The sequence below is a fragment of the Sinocyclocheilus anshuiensis genome, unplaced genomic scaffold (assembly GCF_001515605.1).
Source record: "Sinocyclocheilus anshuiensis isolate Anshui unplaced genomic scaffold, SAMN03320099.WGS_v1.1 scaffold1746, whole genome shotgun sequence".
Classification (NCBI taxonomy): Eukaryota; Metazoa; Chordata; class Actinopteri; order Cypriniformes; family Cyprinidae; genus Sinocyclocheilus; species Sinocyclocheilus anshuiensis.
This window is the reverse complement of record NW_015545562.1, coordinates 959,682-979,543: the sequence shown is the minus strand read 5'-3', so window position 1 is coordinate 979,543 and position 19,862 is coordinate 959,682. Positions and strand designations below refer to the sequence as shown.

Sequence of the window (19,862 nt, the reverse complement as noted above, 5' to 3'; positions counted from 1 at the left end):
TATTTTGTCAGGCAGCAGGCTACATCATTTTCTCTTTTTTAGACTCTCAGAGAAGAACTGGCTCATGGAAAAGGCAATACAGATCAGGAGATGCAAGTAAGACTTTTTCTTCTATTTATGTTTTATCTCAAGTAAATATTTTTTTAAAGTATTTGCATGTAATCTACACATAAATATTATTGAAGTTTAGCACATTTTAAATATAAAACATGGCTTTAATTTGGCTGAAGAAGCTTTACCAGTGTGCTGACAGCGACATCTAGCGACGGTGTGCAGTCTTGCTATGACACACATTTAAAACTATTAAAAAATGTAACAGTATGTTCCTTGTATTTTAAAGAACTTGTCATTTGTTATCCAACACTTAATCCAAGCTTTTTTTGCTACTTTTAATATTTTCATGTATTTTACTTTCTGTGCTGCTATTTGCTCTTGGTAAATAATTTTTGTCATAACATGGAAAAAATCATACAACTAAGGTAGTTAAGGGATGCAGTATTCACTTTCTTGTTTGACTTGGGTTCAGGTTTAAAAATAAACATTCAGTTACATCACACTGTATAGTAATGAAAACTCACAGTTAATTTGACTGTCTCTCAACAACTCCTTGCCATCACTATCACTGTTTGACATAAACAATGAGATAATGCTACATTTGCTTGATTAGGATACATAGGTTTTTGATTAAGGGCGGTTTGCGTTTTAGTGCTGTTATGGTGTTCTGTCTCCATTGTATAAATTCTAAAGACATTCGAATGAAAAATTCACACAGAGACACCACACAACTGCCAAAATGTGCAAATATCACCATAAAATATCATTCAGTTTTATCTATAATCAATATCATTAATATTAAGTGATGAGAGATTGATCCATCTACCTCCACAAGTTTACTGTGTTGAATGTTGATAGCAAATCTGGTTGTGTAAATCTATGTAAAATTAACAAGGGACATTTTAGTCAATTTACAAGCAGGACCCATTACAATTGCACATTTATTATTATGTTAATAGAAACAACTATTCAGGATATTAACCACGAGTATTTAGATCCGTGATGTACCTACAGACTGCTTTTTACATTTGGGCTCTGCCAATATTGAATATGATTACATCCCTAAATAAATTGTCATGATAGATAGATAGATAGATAGATAGATAGATAGATAGATAGAATGAATCCAGTACGTCGGAAAAACAAATCACTTTCACAGTTGCATTTCTTTGTCGAAAATGGAAATACGTATGTAAAGCAGTGTCCTCATTTGCTTGGCTTGTTCCCTATGTGCAACCGGTACCACTGCGTACACCGAGGGGTGATCGAAGAATTTACAAAAACACTGTTGACAAACAATGGACGATAAAACGCTAATCTATACGGCGGTTTTAATATAAGTGCGTGTTAAGAAGTTAGTAACCGTTACAACGTTTTAAATAAGTAAGATGTATTGTAGAAACGCATGTTTACGACACCCCTCTTTGTCCAGAAAATGGTACGCGCCATTTTTTCCTGCCTCACTCTTGCCACATCGTTTGCTGCTCTGCTGTCTGTACATTGAGACCCGGTTATATACACAAAATACTGTCAATCTCTAGTGTGGCTGAACGGGGACAGAATATGATATTCTTTTCGTCTACATTTCGGGTAGTGGTGGTTATATAAAAAATTACACGTTTTTGTCGGGCGGTGGGATTTAAATGATGTCCTGTCATGTCGGCGTCTTCACAGAAGGACGAATGAAACATAATCTGGAGCGCGAGAGTGAAGAACAAAACACGCATCTTTATTTCCGCTGACGAGGACAAGCATCTCAACATCGAAATCAAAATCGACGTTTATTTCCAGCAATATATCTCTTTAAAGAACAATCGGAAGGCCATACATTAGGATATAAAACAGCACAATTTTAAGACTTAGTGGATTGACTGGAATTAATTAAAGGCGTCATCTCAATAAAAAAAAGTGACATGAAATTGGAATAATTTCCAATTATATTTTTAAATAGTTACTTTGCCTTATTTTTTTTTTAAATGTCTTGTTTTCCATTGCTGGGAACTGTATAGAAATTTAGGAACTATACATGCCATGAAATTTTCACTTTCGCTCTTGCCACAAACTACTGTAGACAAATATTTAGTTGAAGATTTATAATGTTGGACTCAAAGATGAAGGACGTGTGTCGCATCTGTGCAAGGGAGCTGTATGGTAACCAGCGGCGATGGATCTTCCACCCAACGGCCAAGCTGAGTCTGCAGGTGCTGCTGTCCTACGCATTGGGCAGGGAAATGACCCGAGACGGCAGGGGAGAGTTTGCCTGCAGCAAGTGTGCCTTCATGCTGGACCGAATGTACCGCTTCGACACTGTGATTGCCAGGGTGGAGGCCTTGTCCGTCGAACGGATGCAGAAGCTCTTGTTGGAGAAAGACAGGCTCAGACAGTGCATTGGTGGACTGTTCCGCAAAAACAACGCTGATGATTTTGGAGTGGATAGCGGTGCTGCGGACTCTTCTGTAGTTGACTTCTCCAAGGTGGCTGAATCTGAGTACAACGCTCTACTGCAGGAAGATCTGACATACTCTATCTATGAGTCCTGGGCTGAGCAAGGCGCTCAAGAGCAGGTTCAAGACCACCAATGCCCTGTTCATCATCAATGCCATGTGGCAGCGGACGCCACTTCAGGTCCCCGTCCCAGGAAATGCAAAGGTTGTGCTGCACTGCGAGTGGCAGATTCAGATTATGAGGCTGTCTGCAAGGTTCCCAGGAAAGTGGGTCGGAGCACGTCCTGTGGGCCCTCCACACGGTACTCCGGTAGTGTTCTGGACAGCGCTGAGGAAACCGTCCCATCCGCTCCTCCACCAGAACCTGAACCTGTCGAGAACAACCAAACTTGCCGCCCCAGTGATCCAGAGCCTGTCTGCGTGAGTCCTGCCTCCTCTGTGGAGTCTTTGGACACCGCTGTAGATGTCACCCAAGAGTCGATGTCAGCAAAAGTCCATCCCAACACCGTGCAGGGAGAGTCTGAAGAGGAACGGTCTGCTATCAAGAGGCCTGGTTCTGTGTGTGGACTTGATACGGCTCTCAGCTTGCTTAAAAGCTTTGAATATCACCCTCTCCAGAGTCACAGAGGTAGTCGAATTCCTGTGCTCCTCAAACCTAACGCTACACCCATGGAGAGTCCTTACCCTCTGCTACTGGTGCCTCCCATTGGGATAGAGTGTCCCATTTCTCCCCATCTTCCAGATGCTCCTTCCAGCATCCAGCAGGAGCTTCAGTTTGAGTTGGCAGAAATGGAAGACCTGTGGTTGGATGAGTATGTGCAGTGCAAGCCATTGGGCCTTCAGAAGGTACACAGAAAGACCTAAGTATTCTCCATAAACCATCAGAATGAAGAAAAGGAGAAATAATAAGGGTTGTTTGAAAAGGATCTTTTGTGGACTGTCTGTACATAGTATATTAAGAAACAGGAAAGATGAATTTATAGAGCATAAACTAGATGAGTAGACGAAGAACTCCCTCAGGCCTTTTTTCCTCCCAGAGCTCTCCAGCTCTCTGATTGCTTTTGATTACTAGGTTACCCATCATCTTCTTAGCAATTATTTCCTAGCAACTGTTGTTGTGAGCAACAGTGCTTCCTGCCACAGGCTAATTCTAAAGAGATCATTGTATTCTCACTCCTCTGATGAATAAATATTAGCTCTATATTTACACTACCAATCAAAAGTTTGGGGTCAGTAAGATTTTTAAAAAACACATTTATACTTTTATTCTGTAAGGGTGCATTGAGTTGATTAAAAGTGATAGTAAAATATTTAAAATGTTGCAAAATAATTACAATTTCAGTTTCAAATAAATGCTGTTCTTTTGAAATTTCTATTTGTAAAATAATTCTGTAAAAAAAATCACTGTTTCCACAAACATATTAAGCAGGTAACTAATAATAATTGTTTCTTGAGCACCAAATCTGCATATTAGAATGATTTCTAAAGGACCTGGAGTTGAAAATTCACCATTAACACAGGAATAAATTATATTTGAAAATATATTAAAATATAAAACAGTTATATTAAATTGTAAATAATATTTCACAATATTAGTGTTCTTCCAGTATTTTTGATCAAATAAATGCAGCACTGCTAAGCTTAAAAGACTTCTTTCAAAAACAATAAAACATCTTACCAACCCCAGACATTTGAACAGTAGTGTATATGTTTAAATAACAGAATGAAGTATGATCTTTTTGGCAATATGATGTTTTTAATTTAATCCATTAATAGGTAAACCCCAATTGTGTGAGTCCATGTAATGACAGATAAAGCAACAGGCAGTATGAGTAATCTGATATTTAGTGTTCACAGTCAGCAGTATTGTACTATGCACAGCCACTTGTAATCACTGTATGCTACCATAGACAGGGCTCAGAAACATTATCCTTTAATTAATTGCACTGCTACTATTGTGCTAGACTAACTTCTATTTTTCTGCGCAGTAAAGTCTCTGTTTATTATAGAGACTCATTTATATTTATTATTATAAGAACTTATGTCAGTAAATAGAGAGAGAAATTATGTAAGTGAAAATGAAAAACAAGGAAGTGAATGGCATGCCGCCATGGAAAAATAGGACTTCCTGAGGAAGTTGTAGAGGGAGGCAATGGTCATAACTGTTTGTTCAGCACCGCATGCGTCCTCTCACTGACAATGATACTTCTTTAGTGGTCGACTTAGATTCTATGCAAAGTATTTATTGATACTGAAAACATGAAACAGAATTTGCAGTGTATTTAATTTATATAACATGAATACTGAGTAGGAAATAATGAAGGCTTGAATTTTCCTGGCCTGTTGATCAGGGTTGCATTAGCAGAAAAGACAACTTGAATTTCAAATCAAATCAAAGTTTAAATATTTGTTTCTATGAACTGACTGTTTCAGAGGTTGATTGAGGAGCAGCAGTGTCAGCTGGCAGAGTATGAGAACGCAGCGGGTCAGTGTGTGAGCGAGCTGCAGAAGGCCCAACAGCAGGTCCAGTCTCTCCAGACCAAGATCCAAGAAAGCGAGGCTAGTAATAAGGTATTGACATCAAATGTGATGTTTCATCAAGCAAGTCATTTGACTGTCAAGTTATTATGGTGTACTGTTGTTGCTATGGTGTTGTTGTGTCTCAGCAGGAATGAGAATCATTAAATCGTCATTTTGCTGAGCTCCTTTGTTTGTGTGTGTGAATAGAAGTTACAACAGAGGCTCGGGGACATGGAAAGTGAACTACGCTCTCTCAGAGAAGCAGCATGTGGTCAGGAGAGAACAATACAGACCTTGAGTGACTCACTCAACACTAAAGACTGTGAGGTATGTCTGCCCTGAAAGTTCAAAGCGGTGACTTGAATATCAGGCTTTCCTCATATGCTTGAGACACACGGTTTGGCAGTTGGGCTGTTAGTATAAAGATTTTTTTTATAACATTTATTATTAAAAAGCTGAGGACTAGATAAAAAATGACAAAACTTTTACATAACGTAAGTACTTTTTGCTTACTTTTTATATAAACATCTCAAACACCCCATGATAGATTATTTCATTAGTGTGTCATTTAATCCATTTGCAATCCTTAATTGATGACTTCTTTTTTATAGCTGAGATTCAAACTGTAATGACTGTAATGAGATTCAAACTTGTAATGAAAATCATCTATTTTCATGCTAGATTACTGATCTCCACCGGCTTATTGAAGAACAGAAGGGACTTCTGCGCTCCCTGAAGCAACAGAACAACTATTACCAGCTTCAGCAGCAGGTGGGAATCCTCCTAAAATTGAAAGATCACACTCCACCAAGTTTTCTATTTATTGTCAAGTTCTTTTAAGTGCAATGTTAAAAGATTTTAATGACTATATCTGGTTATTTCTCCCAATGGCTTGCTGGTGCAGGTGTCTGGAGTGGCTCCGAGTCGTCTGCAGGCTGATATGTCGGACCTCCAGGGCTCTTTGTTCTCAGCCCAGCTGGAGCTGCAGGGCCTTCAAAGGGCACAGCAGCAGGGCCAGAGGCGAGAAGAAGACCTGGCTCGTGCAAACCAGCACCTGCAGGCTGACCTGCAGAGAGCCCTGCAGCAGCACCAAGAGGGAGAAAGACACAACCAGGATCTACAGGCTGCTCTAGAGAAGGTTCGCCTTGAGGTACAACAAATGGAGGAGAAATGGAGAGACGAATGGAGACAACGAGAGAAAGAGGTTGAGGAAAGAGAGAGGACCATTCGAGAACTGAAGACCTCACTAGAGCACAAAGAACGTCTGATAGAAGTAAGACATGCAAAGAACATTTTGATTATTAGTCCTAGTATTAGTACTGATAGACTTTCTATAAGTATGTTAATCTCTGATACTATATACTCTTCTGTTTGATCAGGACTACAGTGAGCTGGTGGATGGTCAGAAAGAGCCTGTCGGGAATAGAGACAACCTCATCCACAAGCTTAAACAACGCATTCAGGAAAGAGATGGAGCACTTGAGGTACATATTAAACACACATATACAAGCTATTTGACCTATTCAACCATTTTTAAATAGCTTTATATACACTACAAAGTTTAGGTTTGGTTAGATTTATAATGTTTTCTTTTATGCTCACAAAGACTGCATTTATTTGTTTACAAATGCATAGCTGAATTTTCAGCAGTCATTTCTCCAGTCTTCAAGCTCACATGATTCTTCAGAAATCACTTTAATATGCTGGGTTGGTGCCCAAAAAAAAAACCTTTCTTATGATTAGTGTTGAAAAACGTACTGCTTAATATTTTTGTGGAAGCCATGATATAATTTTCTCAGTATTTTTGATGTATTTTCAGCATTTATTTGAAATAAAAATAATAATAAATGTCTTTACAGTCACTTTTGATTAATTTAATCCTTCCTTGCTAAATTAATTAATATGAAGTATTTCTTTCTTTCAAAAAAGACCCAATCTTTTTGAATGGTAATGAATTGCTGTTGTATATGAAATGTGCTATATCAATAAAGTTTGCTTTACCTGTCTCAGAGAGCGATAGACGATAAGTTCACATGCATGGAACAGAAGGAAGACGAGGTGCATAAACTGCAACTGCTGCTGAGAGAGAAAGAAAGAGACCTGGAGCAACTTCAATGTGTGCTGTCAAACAACGAGGAAACCATCATGGTATTGATGTCTCACTAGCATACTGCTAAAATTATGAATACCAGCAATACATACGTTCCACTTAAAACTACTTTCATGTGCTTATCTGTGTAGAGTCTGGAGTTGATGCTGCGTGGTAAAAGTTTAGAGCTGGAGCAGGTGTGTGAGGCCTGGCGCAATGCTCAGGGCATTCAGTGTGAGAGAGAAGAGTCACACATACACAGCCTGAGAGAAAGAGACACTTTAATCAGCCAGCTGCAGACGTCGCTACACACACGCACCGAAGAGGCAGAGGTGAACGCACGCTTCAGATATAATGCACATTAGTGTTCTTTTAAACTCTTTAACTTCATTTCATCCAACATGCATCCCTCTGCAGGAGATGACTGCGGTTCTTCTCAGTAAGGTGTCAGTCGGGCCCGGTGAGGTGGCTGAGGAGCTCAAGTCTCGGCTTCAGCTCAAAGAGCGTTTGTTCCAGGAGCTGCTGTTGGACCGCAGCAGACAGACTCAAGAGCATCACTCACAGGTCCAAGACCTGCTCAACACTATCAGTGCAAGAGAGCAGTACATCAAGGTAACTCTCTACCACTGACAATCTAATGTACCTCCTGAGCCTTAAGTCATTTTTTAACATCACACTCAATCTCCCAGGATTCTGCGGGGCGTGTAGGTCAGGTGATGGCTGAACAGACCGCTCGATTGCAGGAGCTGCGTAGGCAACTTGGGTCAGCTAACCCACAGTTGACTGAAGCAGACACACAAACTCTTCAGGACGAGCTCCGACTGACTCTCCGCAGAGAAAGAGAGGCCCAGAACCAGCTTACCACCCTGCACGCCACCCTGGCTTCCCACCAAGACCAACTCAAGACCCAGGTTTCAGATATAGAAGCTTTGAGCAGGACTGTGAGCATCAAAGAGGAAATCATCAAGGTTTGTGTTTAGCCTTTGAGTTTAAAATGTTATGTTTTTGTAGGTGTGGGCATTTATTGACTTGATTTATTCAGGACTTGCAGATGCAGTTGGTGGATCCGTCAGATTTACCGCTGGTAGAGCGACTGACCCAAGAGCTACAGATGCTGAGAGAAAAGGTGGAACATCAGGACGCCACCTGCATTAATCACAAGGTAAGCATATCAACAAAAAAAGGCTAAGTTTAAATGAAACAAATTGAATCAGCATTAAACTACATGACTTGTTTGGTGCTGTACAATTTCAGCTGTTTATACATATACTGTATGACTATTATTTTTTAAGCAGGCTGTTTTGGATCCTCTGGTGTCCATGGAAACAGGACAGGCGGCTAAATCCCATGCTGATTTTGGAGGTGGGGACAGGCTGCAGTTTGGTCTGTAATGTGGCCTCCCGGGGCTGCAGAGGACAAATGATGCCTTGTGCATTGCATCGCAATTATAACTACTAGATAAGCATGTGCTGAGCTTAACAAAAGTTTGAATTAGTAACAACTAAAGACTGATTTGTGCATTTTTAGTTATTTGAAGCCACTAGAGTCTTGTAGATACTATTGTAATGAATTCTAACAACATTATGTTTACTTATATTTCATCTTACATGTGTGCATGAAGATTTTTAATGTTCTATTTTATTTTTAGCAGTGCAATCATTTGTATTTGAGCTCTTTTTTTTTCTAATATTCCACGTGCTTAACTGGTATTTATTAATTTAAAGCAAAAAAATCTAAAACCTTAATATGTAAATTTGAGGGCTACCAAAAGTGGGTCTTATTTTATTTCACTGTCACTGTGTTTACTGTAGAAACCTGTAAAAAAATGCACTGTAGTACTTCAAAATGACAGTTTCATTCATTGTATTTAAGTGCTGCTGTGTTGTTTTAGAATGATTTATTCAATAGGTTTAGAGCGTAGATTTAATATATGTTAACATAAGTGTGTCTGCATGCAAAATAACTGATGTTTGTAGCATGTCATTTGCACTTAGTATTGAGCTGGATATACCACGTTACTGCCTAACTAATGCTATGGATATTTAAATAATATATGTGTTGTGCATTTTAGATAAGTTTTCATTTTTTTGTATGTACCATGATCATTTTGACTCTCAGTAAATTATTTGATGAAACATACCGAATCAAAAGAAAAAAAAACACTGGGGTGATATGGTGAAAATGTGTTTATTTATACTGGGACATTTTGGGCCTTTGGGCTGATCTTTTCTCTTCTATATCTTTCTCTTCTCTTTCCATTCTTTCCCATTTCCTAAAGTCACAAGCACAATTAATGCCCAAGTTTAAATGCTGCACATTAAACCTAACCAAACACATTTTCTTAATATCTGTTTGTTTATATATGATCCATAAAGTCCTAGAGATGCTGTTTTGGATACTACACAACATACACAATAGAGATCATTGCTCAGTGTTGTCCTGTGGCACACAACCCAGAATAATACTGTAAATCACTCAAGGTTCTCAGATCTTAACAGAAGCCAGTAGCTGATTTATATCAAATCTATGTCATGAAATTGTCACATTATACTGTTCATTAGTAAATGCAGCGCACACTAAGCATTAGTTTATAAATTGATGGCATGTTAGCAGCTTCCCTTTTTATAAAGCTTATATTTTAATATTCATTAATAGTAGAATCTTGTTGGCTATAAACCGCTAAACCTCTTTCTAGTATCCAGTATCACTGTAGTTACATAAACATAAAATTAGCTTGCCATTAGTCGTATACTTATCAATAACATCTACACTTCATTTTTTATTTTATTTTTTTTTCAATTTATATAACCTGCCGAATATATAATATACCACTGAATTTACAATATAGTACTCAAAACAGGCTTTTGCAGAACTTTTACAAATCATGTTAACTTGTACAGTAATGGAATGAATCCAGAAGTGGGCGGTGCTGCCACTCAGGAAATTAGTATTTGCATCTATTTGCTCTTGATCTTCCTGTCTTTCTGCTTGTTTTTTGTGTGTATACTGGCCTGAAGTATCCGTTTGTCACTGAGAGTCAATATGGTCCTGGATTAGTTTGATTTTATGGTAGAATAGTTTGTGAATATGCTGCAGATGAATGGTTACTCAGAGAAGCCCACTGTCAGTAAGATGAGCCTCATTAGAGTATTATGTTCACTAGTCTCCATAGTGACGCATTCAACAGTCAGTGCACAGTGTCTGTATGAGAGTGTGAATGCATTTGGGTGTATTTCTGTACTAACAATGCAATACTTTTTCCTCTAGGTTGTACATCAGATGATGGAGAGGAGGATGATGAAGACTGCAATAGTGAGTTTGCGGACAGTGCTGAAGACGAGGAGCGCTCCAAACTGACAGCTCAGTCTTTGGTCAGCGTGCAGGTATGACAAAATGCTGAAAGCATAATAGTACTGCATGTATTTTGGTCATAGTTAGAAATATATTTTCTATGTGTAGGTTTATGTCTGAAGGTATAATATATATATATATATATATATATATATATATATATATATAGCACATTTGAAACATATTTTGCTTTTATATTGAGCTTCAAAGATTTAAATCCTAGCTAACTATACTATTCTATACAATGCAGCATTAAAAAAAGTGAAAAATGAAAATAACCCAAATATAAAAACCTATTAAATTCAACAACCATGCTGACTTATACTATGCAATAGTATTGGCAAGGCAAGTTCATTTAAACAATGGTAATTCAGTGTTTTATCTTATGAAGTGAGAGAGAAAAAAATAAAACACGTAAAGTCAATATTAAGAAAATAATAAGAAAGTAATAATGATTAATAAGAAAATAAAAAAATGCAAATAAACTAATACAAATAAATGTGTTTTTATTATTATTTTGAATTAGCTTTTATTTTTATATTTTAAAATAATAATTTCTATTTTAGCTTAATTTGTTTGTAATTTTGTCATTTGCATTTGTCATTTTTATTTATTTTTTTAATAATTTCTATTTAAAATATTTCTATAACTAAATATCTTTCTGTATCTTTAACTAAATAGTTTTAGTTTTATTTCAGATTTGATTTGAAGTTTATTTCAGTTAGTATTTTATTATTTCAGCCTAAACTTATTTCAGTTACATTTAGTTTCAATAACATTTCTTATTTATTTAAAGTTTTTCACCTAATATTTAATTTTATTTGATTTCACTGTAGTTTTAGTTAACAATTTCAGTGTTGTTACAGTGTAAAATTTCAAAATTCTATAGGTAAAATAATTGTTTTTATAAGTATCATGGTGATTGTCGATTTGCCAGTTGCAAAATAAAAATAAACTACAACTCATTAAGAGGATACAGCGAGTGCGGATTCTTTATCTGAAAGTGGTGTTTTCTATAAGACATCAAATGTGGATTAATCCATATAAAAAGTATAATTTTGAGTGCACTGTATACTGTAGCTACAATCATAGTATATATTGCACTATGGCATAGGTACTGTTTCCTAATCATAGTATTTCCCTTTTATAGAGCTGTGATCAGCATAGAGGTCTTAGGGGCTGCCAGGATGCAGTAGCTGAGGGTCCAGGGCTGGCGGAGGTCAAGCTACTGGTGGAGCAGAAGAGGGCAGTAGAGAGAGAACTGATGGAGCTCAAGTCCCAGTTGGAAAAGGCTGGTTTTTCCTCTCTCTCTCAAATGAGGTAAAGTTATCTATATACAACAACGTTACAAAAGACTGTTTTACAAATAATAAATGTTAAAAGTGTGAAATTCTTATTTGTATGTGTGTGTACTCCTAAAACAGGAAAGCTTTCTTTACTCTACGCTCTGAAAATGAAGAGCTCAATATTATGGTGACAGGAAGAAAGCCTCAGAATGATGGACAGAAGAGCACTTCAGATAGGTGCGATGGACAGCTGGTGGATGCAGTTGGCATAGAGGTGAGTTTGCTTTACACCTGATAGTAAATAGCATCCATGGGTTTTTACTGCAAACTTTAATGCACGTTTGTGTTTCAGCCTAATGAAAGGCAGCCAATGTGTGACCAGATGGTGCAACTGAAGTCTGACCTTGAGCAGGTCCAGCAGGAGAGCAGAGAGCTTCAAGAGAGACTCATGGTGTCAGAGGCCACAGTTCAAGCTCAAGCCGAACAACTTAAAGACTACAGAGAACTCCTCAGTGAGTAAACACATCATCTTGTCTATGAAACCACTGACAGAAATGCTTGTTAACAAATAACACACATAATGCCACAAATGGTTTTAAACTTAGACCTACTCTCTTTTTTAGTGAAAATAAAATGAATAACGAATGTATGTAAAATAAACAAAATTATCACAATAGTAGGCTACATTCAACTATGTTTAGTTATTTCAGGAGAGGTTTTCAAAACAAAGACAGTTTTCAAATAGATTTTGTTAAATGTTGATATGTTCAAATGAATATATAGAATGTTTGAATATTTGGTTTAATTTTACACTTTCTTGAGAACTAAAATGTTATTTTTGTAGACTAAAATTAGATTTAAAATGCTTGAGTAAAATGAACTAAAATGAATAAATCTGATGAAATACTATATAGAAATACTATATTTAATACTATTGTACTATAATATAATTAATACTATATATACTATGTTTAATACTATTATACTACAATATAATTTATACTATACTACAATGTGTTACAATTAATTTTACTATAAAAGTGTTAAATAACTAAATACTAGAATTAAATTTGCTATAATAATTTAAAGATTTTTTTAAAAAGACTGAGTAAAAAACATGGTATAAATATTAACACTGACTCACAAACATGAATAAAAAGTTTCAGTTCCTAAAACAACAACCTTTCTGGTCTTTCGTTTAGCAGAAACATCAGTACAGCAGGACAATAAGCAGGTCCAGGTGGACATCCAGGATCTGGGCTATGAGACGTGTGGCCGCAGTGAGAACGAGGCAGAGAGAGAAGAAACCAGCAGCCCAGGTAATCTCATCTGGTGTTACCACTAGGGGGCGTTTATGTCTTAAAATTGTGGTGCCTGATTTTACTTTCTAAACACTGTATCAAAACATCACAACTTCTTGTAAATAACATTTGCGTGTCTTCCTCTGCTGCAGAGTTTGATGATCTGGAGCTGTGCACATCTCTTACATATCGTGGTGGAGGCTCTCAGTGGTGGGGTGGGTCCAGCTCACTGAACTCTGGGAAGACTGAACATGACGTGACATACCTGCAGCAGCTGGTAGAGGACCTGCGTGGTCAGCTCTCCCAATCTCAGGCTCTGGTCCGTAGCTTGCAAGCCCAAACACATGATCACACTCCAGTCAGCACTCCTCGTAAGGTCAACTGGGGCTTGGATAACTCTGAGGCACAGAGCACAGCTGAGGAGGATGAGGGCTGGCAGTCATCTGACGGCTTCGGGTCTCTTCCCCGCCAGCGAAAGCAAGACCGAGAGCTGCAGGAGCTCGTCTCCCGTGTGACATCACTGGAGGAGCAGCTCAGGAAGGGCAAAGGTCATTCAGAAGATGGCAAAGCTGTGAACTGGCCAGGGTGAGTATATTCATATGACATTCTTGCAGGAAAACAGTACCATAAAAACCTATCTATCTATCTATCTATCTATATCTACATATCTCTATCTCTCTCTCTCTCTCTCTCTCTATGTGTGTGTGTGTGTGTGTGTGTGTGTGTGTATAATTTAACATTTAATAAATTATTTTAATACATTAAATAAGTTATTGTTTCCTTTTTATCAAAATGTTATATATATTTAAATGTTTATTTAAATATATTTATATATTATGTCTGTGTGTGTGTGTATATATATATATATATATATATTTTTTTTTTTTTTTTACAGGAATATTGCTTTTTAAAAAATACATTCTAAGATTACAGTTACATTAAATATAATGTAAATAAATGCATGAGTAATTGCAATTCATCATGTTTAGTCAGTAATTTAGTATTTTTCATAATATGATATTTATTTTTTATATACAGTATGTATATATTTTAAAGAATATGTTATATATGAATATATATTAGTATATTGGTATAAATATATGTTAGTAATTAGTGATTATTTTAAACAATATGTTTAAATATGACATTTAAATATTACATATATTATCTTACAGATATTTAAAATACACTTAAATATATTTAAAATATACTACAGATTTCTTAGGAGATTTTTCTACTATCAGAAAAAATTCTGTAAATATAATGTGGTTAATTGTGATTAATTAACTTTAATTATTCAGTTTATTATGTAATCAATAATGTATATTACTGTAAGTAATAATGGTGCATAAATGCTATTTTCACCATTCTCCCTGCAGTAAGTTTGACACGCTGATCCAAGCACAGGCCCGTGAGCTGTCTCACCTGCGTCAGAGGATGCGGGAGGGCCGTGGAGTGTGCCACATTCTGACTCAGCACCTGGGAGACACCACCAAGACCTTTGAAGAGCTGCTGCGCTCCAATGACATCGATTACTACATGGGACAGAGCTTCAGAGACCAGCTCTCCCAGAGCATCTCACTCGCTCAGAGAGTCAGCACCAAAATCAGCGGCCGTGAGTGAAACATGCATACTTACCAACATACATCTCTCGATGTTTTTCTGCAAAAAAAACAATGCAATTAATTACTTTATTACAGGGGATCACTCTGAAGTCCCAGATGACAAATCAGGCCACGAGCTGCTCGCAATACGGTGAGTCAGCTGAACATTTTATTGATCACACCTTGCCATTATAGCACTTTAGACCTGAATCAGGTTCCCCTTTGCTGTCAGTACACCCAATCAGCCAAAACATGTGATGAGTATAACACATGGACCATATTGATTTGTTTAATATTGACAGACTGTACTGACACAAATTTCAACTCCTAATAAAGAGCCTTAGCGCAGCATCTTTTCCTCAGTAAAGTCTAATTGCTTGCTGTGCATTAAAAGTATGTTTTGCATGTCCATAAAGCAGAGCAGCTTGTAATGTAATGATTAGTTTTTAGCAGTGCATGTATTTGGTGGCACGACCATAGAGCTTTCTGGCGTCCTATTGACTTGGACACCATCTGTGATTTTTCCACCCAGTAAGCATCATGGAAAAGTTCGGTTGGATGGATCAATGTGAGAGATTATTTCAGTAATGAGACATTGTGAAGTCAATGACTGGCATTTGCATCCTACATACTGTACATCCTCAGACTGCTTATGTGTTACGTTGTGTTTCAATATATTTTTATTGTAATAGTGAAGTTCGACTCCATTGTGCCATTTATAAGAATCAAATATGTTGTTATGGTGAGAATGGCATTTTTACACTTCAATATTGAGTGGTTGTTTTAAGACATTTGTTTCCAGTAGACTTTTCTTTTCTGTTTCATAATCTCTTCCCCTACACCTCCATCTGTAACTCATTCACTTCATTTCTACCCTTTCGTGAGCACTGAAGTGGACTTATTTGACTTTGCCTGCAGGCCTGGTTGAGCAATGCTATATGCTAATGCTAATGTGAACTGTCAGAAGTAGGGTTGCCAACCGTTCCGTATAATACGGAATCGTCCCGTATTAAAGGCATCAAAGAAGCGTTCCGTATGAAAGCTATACGGAACGCAGTTTGTCCCGTATTTAAGGCATATGCCGTATGAACACCTAGACCATACAAATAACAAACTCTAAATTGAGAATTAATCATTCTTTTTTGACAAGTGTTTGATTTGTGAACAGAGTTGGGTTTTTTAATGACCGCGTTTCGACTTCAGCAAATCAGTTTGAGTGAATGCAACAACGTGATTCCAACATCCAGCCATGCAAGAAAACGTGCATTTTACCTGAGGGAAGACGTGATCAATAAGGAAAGTTGTATTTCTCTAATGTATACACCTAGATAAAACAATTTACAGTTAAGTAACTTCCAGCGTATTCTTAACCTTGAATATCATTCTTAAAACACAAAATGACCAATGAAGTGTCAAGCACCCAAAGCAGTCCATATTTATTCTATAAGTTCTCTTTAATTGAAAAATATATTTAAAATATATTTTATTAAAATATTATTATTATTATTAAATATTATTTTATTTATATATATGCATATATGCATTTTCATATATACTGTAGTAGCCTATGCCTACTGTAGGCTATATTACACACACGCATATCAGAAGATAAATATGTACCGGTGTGCTATAGATAAAATACTGTAGAATATGAATAGAATAAAAAATAAAGTTGTAGGGATGTACTAGGATGTAAAGTGATAAATAGTATTAAGGTTATTGCACATATTTGTATTGCACAATGGGAGAACATTTTACTGTTCATGAGATTGCCTATAGCCCTTTTATTCAGCAAGGATGTGTTAAATGGATAAAAAGTGATATTGTAAGAAAATATTTCTATTTTGAATTCTGTTCTTTTTAACTTTTTATTTTGTTTATGGAACACATGTTCCAAAAAAATATTAAGCAGCACAACAGGTGTGAAAAACTTGTTGCATCTTTCCCAAAAAGACTCATGGCTGTATTAGATCAAAAGGGTGCTTCTACTAAATACTGAGCAAAGGGTCTGAATACTTAGGACCATGTGATATTTCAGTTTTTCTTTTTTAATAAATCTGCAAAAATGTCAACGATTCTGTGTTTTTCTGTCAATATGGGGTGCTGTGTGTACATTAATGAGGAAAAAAAATTAACTTAAATGATTTTAGCAAATGGCTGCAATATAACAAAGAGTGAAAAATTGAAGGGGGTCTCAATACTTTCCGTACCCACTGTATATATATATATAATAGGCCTGTGTATGTATCCCTTATTCTGTCCCTTATTTTTCTATGAAAAACCACGATTGTCCCTTACTTTCATTTTCTGAAGTTGGCAACCCTAGTCAGAAGTTTGCTACATAATGTTCTAATATGATGTTTATTTTTTATATACAGTATGTATATATTTTAAAGAATATGTTATATATGAATATATATTAGTGTATTGGTATAAATATATGTTAGTAATTAGTGATTATTTTAAAAAATATGTTTAAATATGACATTTAAATATTACATATATTATCTTACAGATATTTAAAATGCAGGTTCTAGGGCGTCTCTGGAATGTTTAGAACTCATGAGACATTTCAGCGGAATTCATGCCCTCATTCCGTACCCCCTCAGAATGGACACAGGAGATGACCCTTGTTTTTCTTTCCCTTAAGCCATGATGCATTGTGTTGAGCGGTAGTCAGCGGGTGAGCATGCATGAGCTGGAAGGATCTGCGCTGTTTGCCTGTTAACAGGATCATCTTTCATTTATATATTGAATGGAAAGGTGTAGAGATGGTGTTTCTAAGAATTTTTTGTCTGGAGATACTTTGAATCATCCAAAGCTGAGATGGATCTGTTTGGTGGATGGGTTTGTTGAAGAGATGGTCTTGTGTTGAAGAGAATAGAGAGAGAACCATTGGACACCAGAGGAACGATATTTGTTTTGGAGTATTTTAGGAACCAAGAACCAGTTCTTATTTAGAAATTTAATTTATAAAAAACACTTATTTTTTTTTGAGTGCCGGAGGCGATTGAGATTTTGCTGTTAATGGAGTTTCGCACACAGCACGTACTAAAATTCTTTATTGTGAATTATCATTCAATCATTTTTCCATCAAAGATTTATTTCTTACAAGTACTAAAGGAATTGTTGAGGAACCAGAATAGTTCAGAGGAACCAAAACCATTAAAGGTGACATATTATTTCCCTTTTTACAATATGTAATAGAAGTCTCAGGTGTCCCCAGAATGTGTCTGTGAAGTTTCAGCTCAAAATACTCCACAGATCATTTATTATATAATTTTGAAAATGCCTATTTTGAGTGGAAGCAGAAACATGCTGTTTTTCGGGCCTGTGGCTTTAAATGCAAATTAGCTGCTGCTCCTTTTCCTTTTCAGAATAGAGCTGCGCATTTTTAGCTCGTATCTGCTAAAAAACAACTGTTTTGGTTCTGATTATCATGTTTATCGCACTGAAATCATGCGTTTATACTATATGAGTTTAAACTTCAGATATACGGTTTTCTGAGAGCGCTTACCAAAACAAAGTGACTGGGTTAATCTTTTTCACGTTTCCTTGGTTGGTAGATGCACCGGGGACCTGATTATAGCACTTAAAACCTGGAAAAGTCAGATTTTCATGATATGTCACCTTTAAGTTCTTTATGATTCCCATCCCTGCTGCACCAAATCATGAATATTTTCTAAGGGACCATTTAACCAGTATGATAATTCACATCTTGCATCACAGTCGATCTGTCATCTTCCTAATGGTTTTAATTGCAGTTTAAAACCTTCTTTGCTGATCTGGTAGTGCACGTCACGTCCTCATCCCTTATTTCCTTCGTAGCTCTGTTGTAATGGAAGCTCACAGCCAGAAAAGGATGATTTCCAGTGTGTAATCTCCTTGTGGAAATGTCTCTGTTTGTCTCTAATATTGCAGCCTTTAATGAGGTGAAAGAGAGCGAAAGGGTGCGCAGATGGCCAACCAGATGCACTGCTGGATTTAACCGTATTTTGTTGCCAGTCAGCTCATTTAGCTGGGGCTTGTAATTGAGAGAAAATGGAGGGGGATTTGCATCGGGTTGATGTCCTAAGTGTTTTATGTGTGTTTTTGTGTCCTCTTGTGAACATTTGCCCTGGGACAGAGCTGTCACGTGGTTGGTAGCTGTGCTGTGAACACCCGGCTCTGGATTGGGTGTTGACTCCAGCACTAATCAGGTTATTAAAACCTCATGAGTGAAATAGGTCAGAGGCAGCTAAAGCTGACAGAGAAAGAAAGAGAGAGCAATAAAGATGAGAAGACGGTGGAAGGAAAAGACCACATGCGAGGCCATGTGAAAGAAGAGCGTGACTGAATGCCAGAAGAGGAGGGACGACAGAATATTGATATTAACCTGCCTATGGAAGTGGATTTTGTGTTTGGTTTTGCTTTTGGATGGTTACGGATACGACACCATGCAGAAATAAGAAGCAGCTTTTACCATGAGCAACAATAAGGACATGTTCTGTTTTGTTTTGTGATGATTTACAAGAGAAGTTGATTTAGATGTCCTGATTTTATAAGCATGTAATAGATTGGATATGCTTTATGTTTGTTTATTGGAACACAGATGTGTCTCTTTTGACTGAAGCACCCTGTTCATGCACAGAGGAACACATCAGCCCAACGGCAAGGACCGCACACACACACACACTTCACCATGAGGGTTTGTTGTGTTTGAGAGCTCATGGGGAAGGACGTTACGTTTCAGGAAGACACTCTGATTACCCTTTTCCTCCTTTGGGAATAAATAGAAAAGCACAGAGGAACTGGTCTCTGAGAAGAAGGACTTACTGAAAATTCAACATCGGCGGCTTTTGTTTCTTTGAAATCGGGACTTGAGGAATTTCAAATTGAGTTTGTGATTATTAGTTCCACAAGGATGTGTTTGATCTGTTGTCCAGCAAGGACTTGAAAAGGAAGAGAAGTTTGGAAAATCCAGACCACGCTGGATGTCACAACAGTTGGTATTTTTGCATTTTTGTATTGTATTGGATGTATTAAAACTCTCTGTTGTGGTTGGGTATAAACAGGTCTGTCTCTCAGCACTTGGGATTTGTAATCTCGGGATTTGCGTTGCTCGTCATCCAACTGCCTGCTGGAGATTCCCAACTCCTCCCCCATCACTACTTGCAATCTAGGCAAACCCCCTAGCCTTCGTCACACGAATGATCGCAACCCAGTTATCACAG

The 19,862-nt window shown here is 37.1% G+C and overlaps 1 protein-coding gene across 12 annotated transcripts in view; it reads left to right on the top strand.

The window, feature by feature from the left end:
- LOC107698370 (myomegalin-like) overlaps positions 1-19,862 on the top strand; it is a 68,431-nt gene that overhangs the window by 38,003 nt on the left and 10,566 nt on the right. For 6 of the 12 annotated variants that reach the window (XM_016499355.1, XM_016499349.1, XM_016499348.1 and 3 more), the window contains exons 1-20: positions 2,048-3,344; positions 4,932-5,069; positions 5,226-5,345; positions 5,700-5,789; positions 5,920-6,291; positions 6,398-6,502; positions 7,029-7,166; positions 7,260-7,439; positions 7,525-7,719; positions 7,797-8,075; positions 8,150-8,269; positions 8,400-8,469; positions 10,375-10,490; positions 11,609-11,778; positions 11,883-12,018; positions 12,097-12,256; positions 12,947-13,063; positions 13,198-13,630; positions 14,425-14,660; positions 14,746-14,800. In XM_016499355.1, coding sequence (XP_016354841.1) covers positions 2,151-3,344; positions 4,932-5,069; positions 5,226-5,345; positions 5,700-5,789; positions 5,920-6,291; positions 6,398-6,502; positions 7,029-7,166; positions 7,260-7,439; positions 7,525-7,719; positions 7,797-8,075; positions 8,150-8,269; positions 8,400-8,469; positions 10,375-10,490; positions 11,609-11,778; positions 11,883-12,018; positions 12,097-12,256; positions 12,947-13,063; positions 13,198-13,630; positions 14,425-14,660; positions 14,746-14,800 — 4,424 coding nt within the window. In that variant the 5' untranslated portion in view covers positions 2,048-2,150. Of the gene's footprint in view, positions 1-42; positions 97-2,047; positions 3,345-4,931; positions 5,070-5,225; positions 5,346-5,699; positions 5,790-5,919; positions 6,292-6,397; positions 6,503-7,028; positions 7,167-7,259; positions 7,440-7,524; positions 7,720-7,796; positions 8,076-8,149; positions 8,270-8,399; positions 8,470-10,374; positions 10,491-11,608; positions 11,779-11,882; positions 12,019-12,096; positions 12,257-12,946; positions 13,064-13,197; positions 13,631-14,424; positions 14,661-14,745; positions 14,801-19,862 lie in introns of those variants that run through there. The other 6 variants (XM_016499357.1, XM_016499356.1, XM_016499350.1 and 3 more) reach the window with 4 other exon arrangements.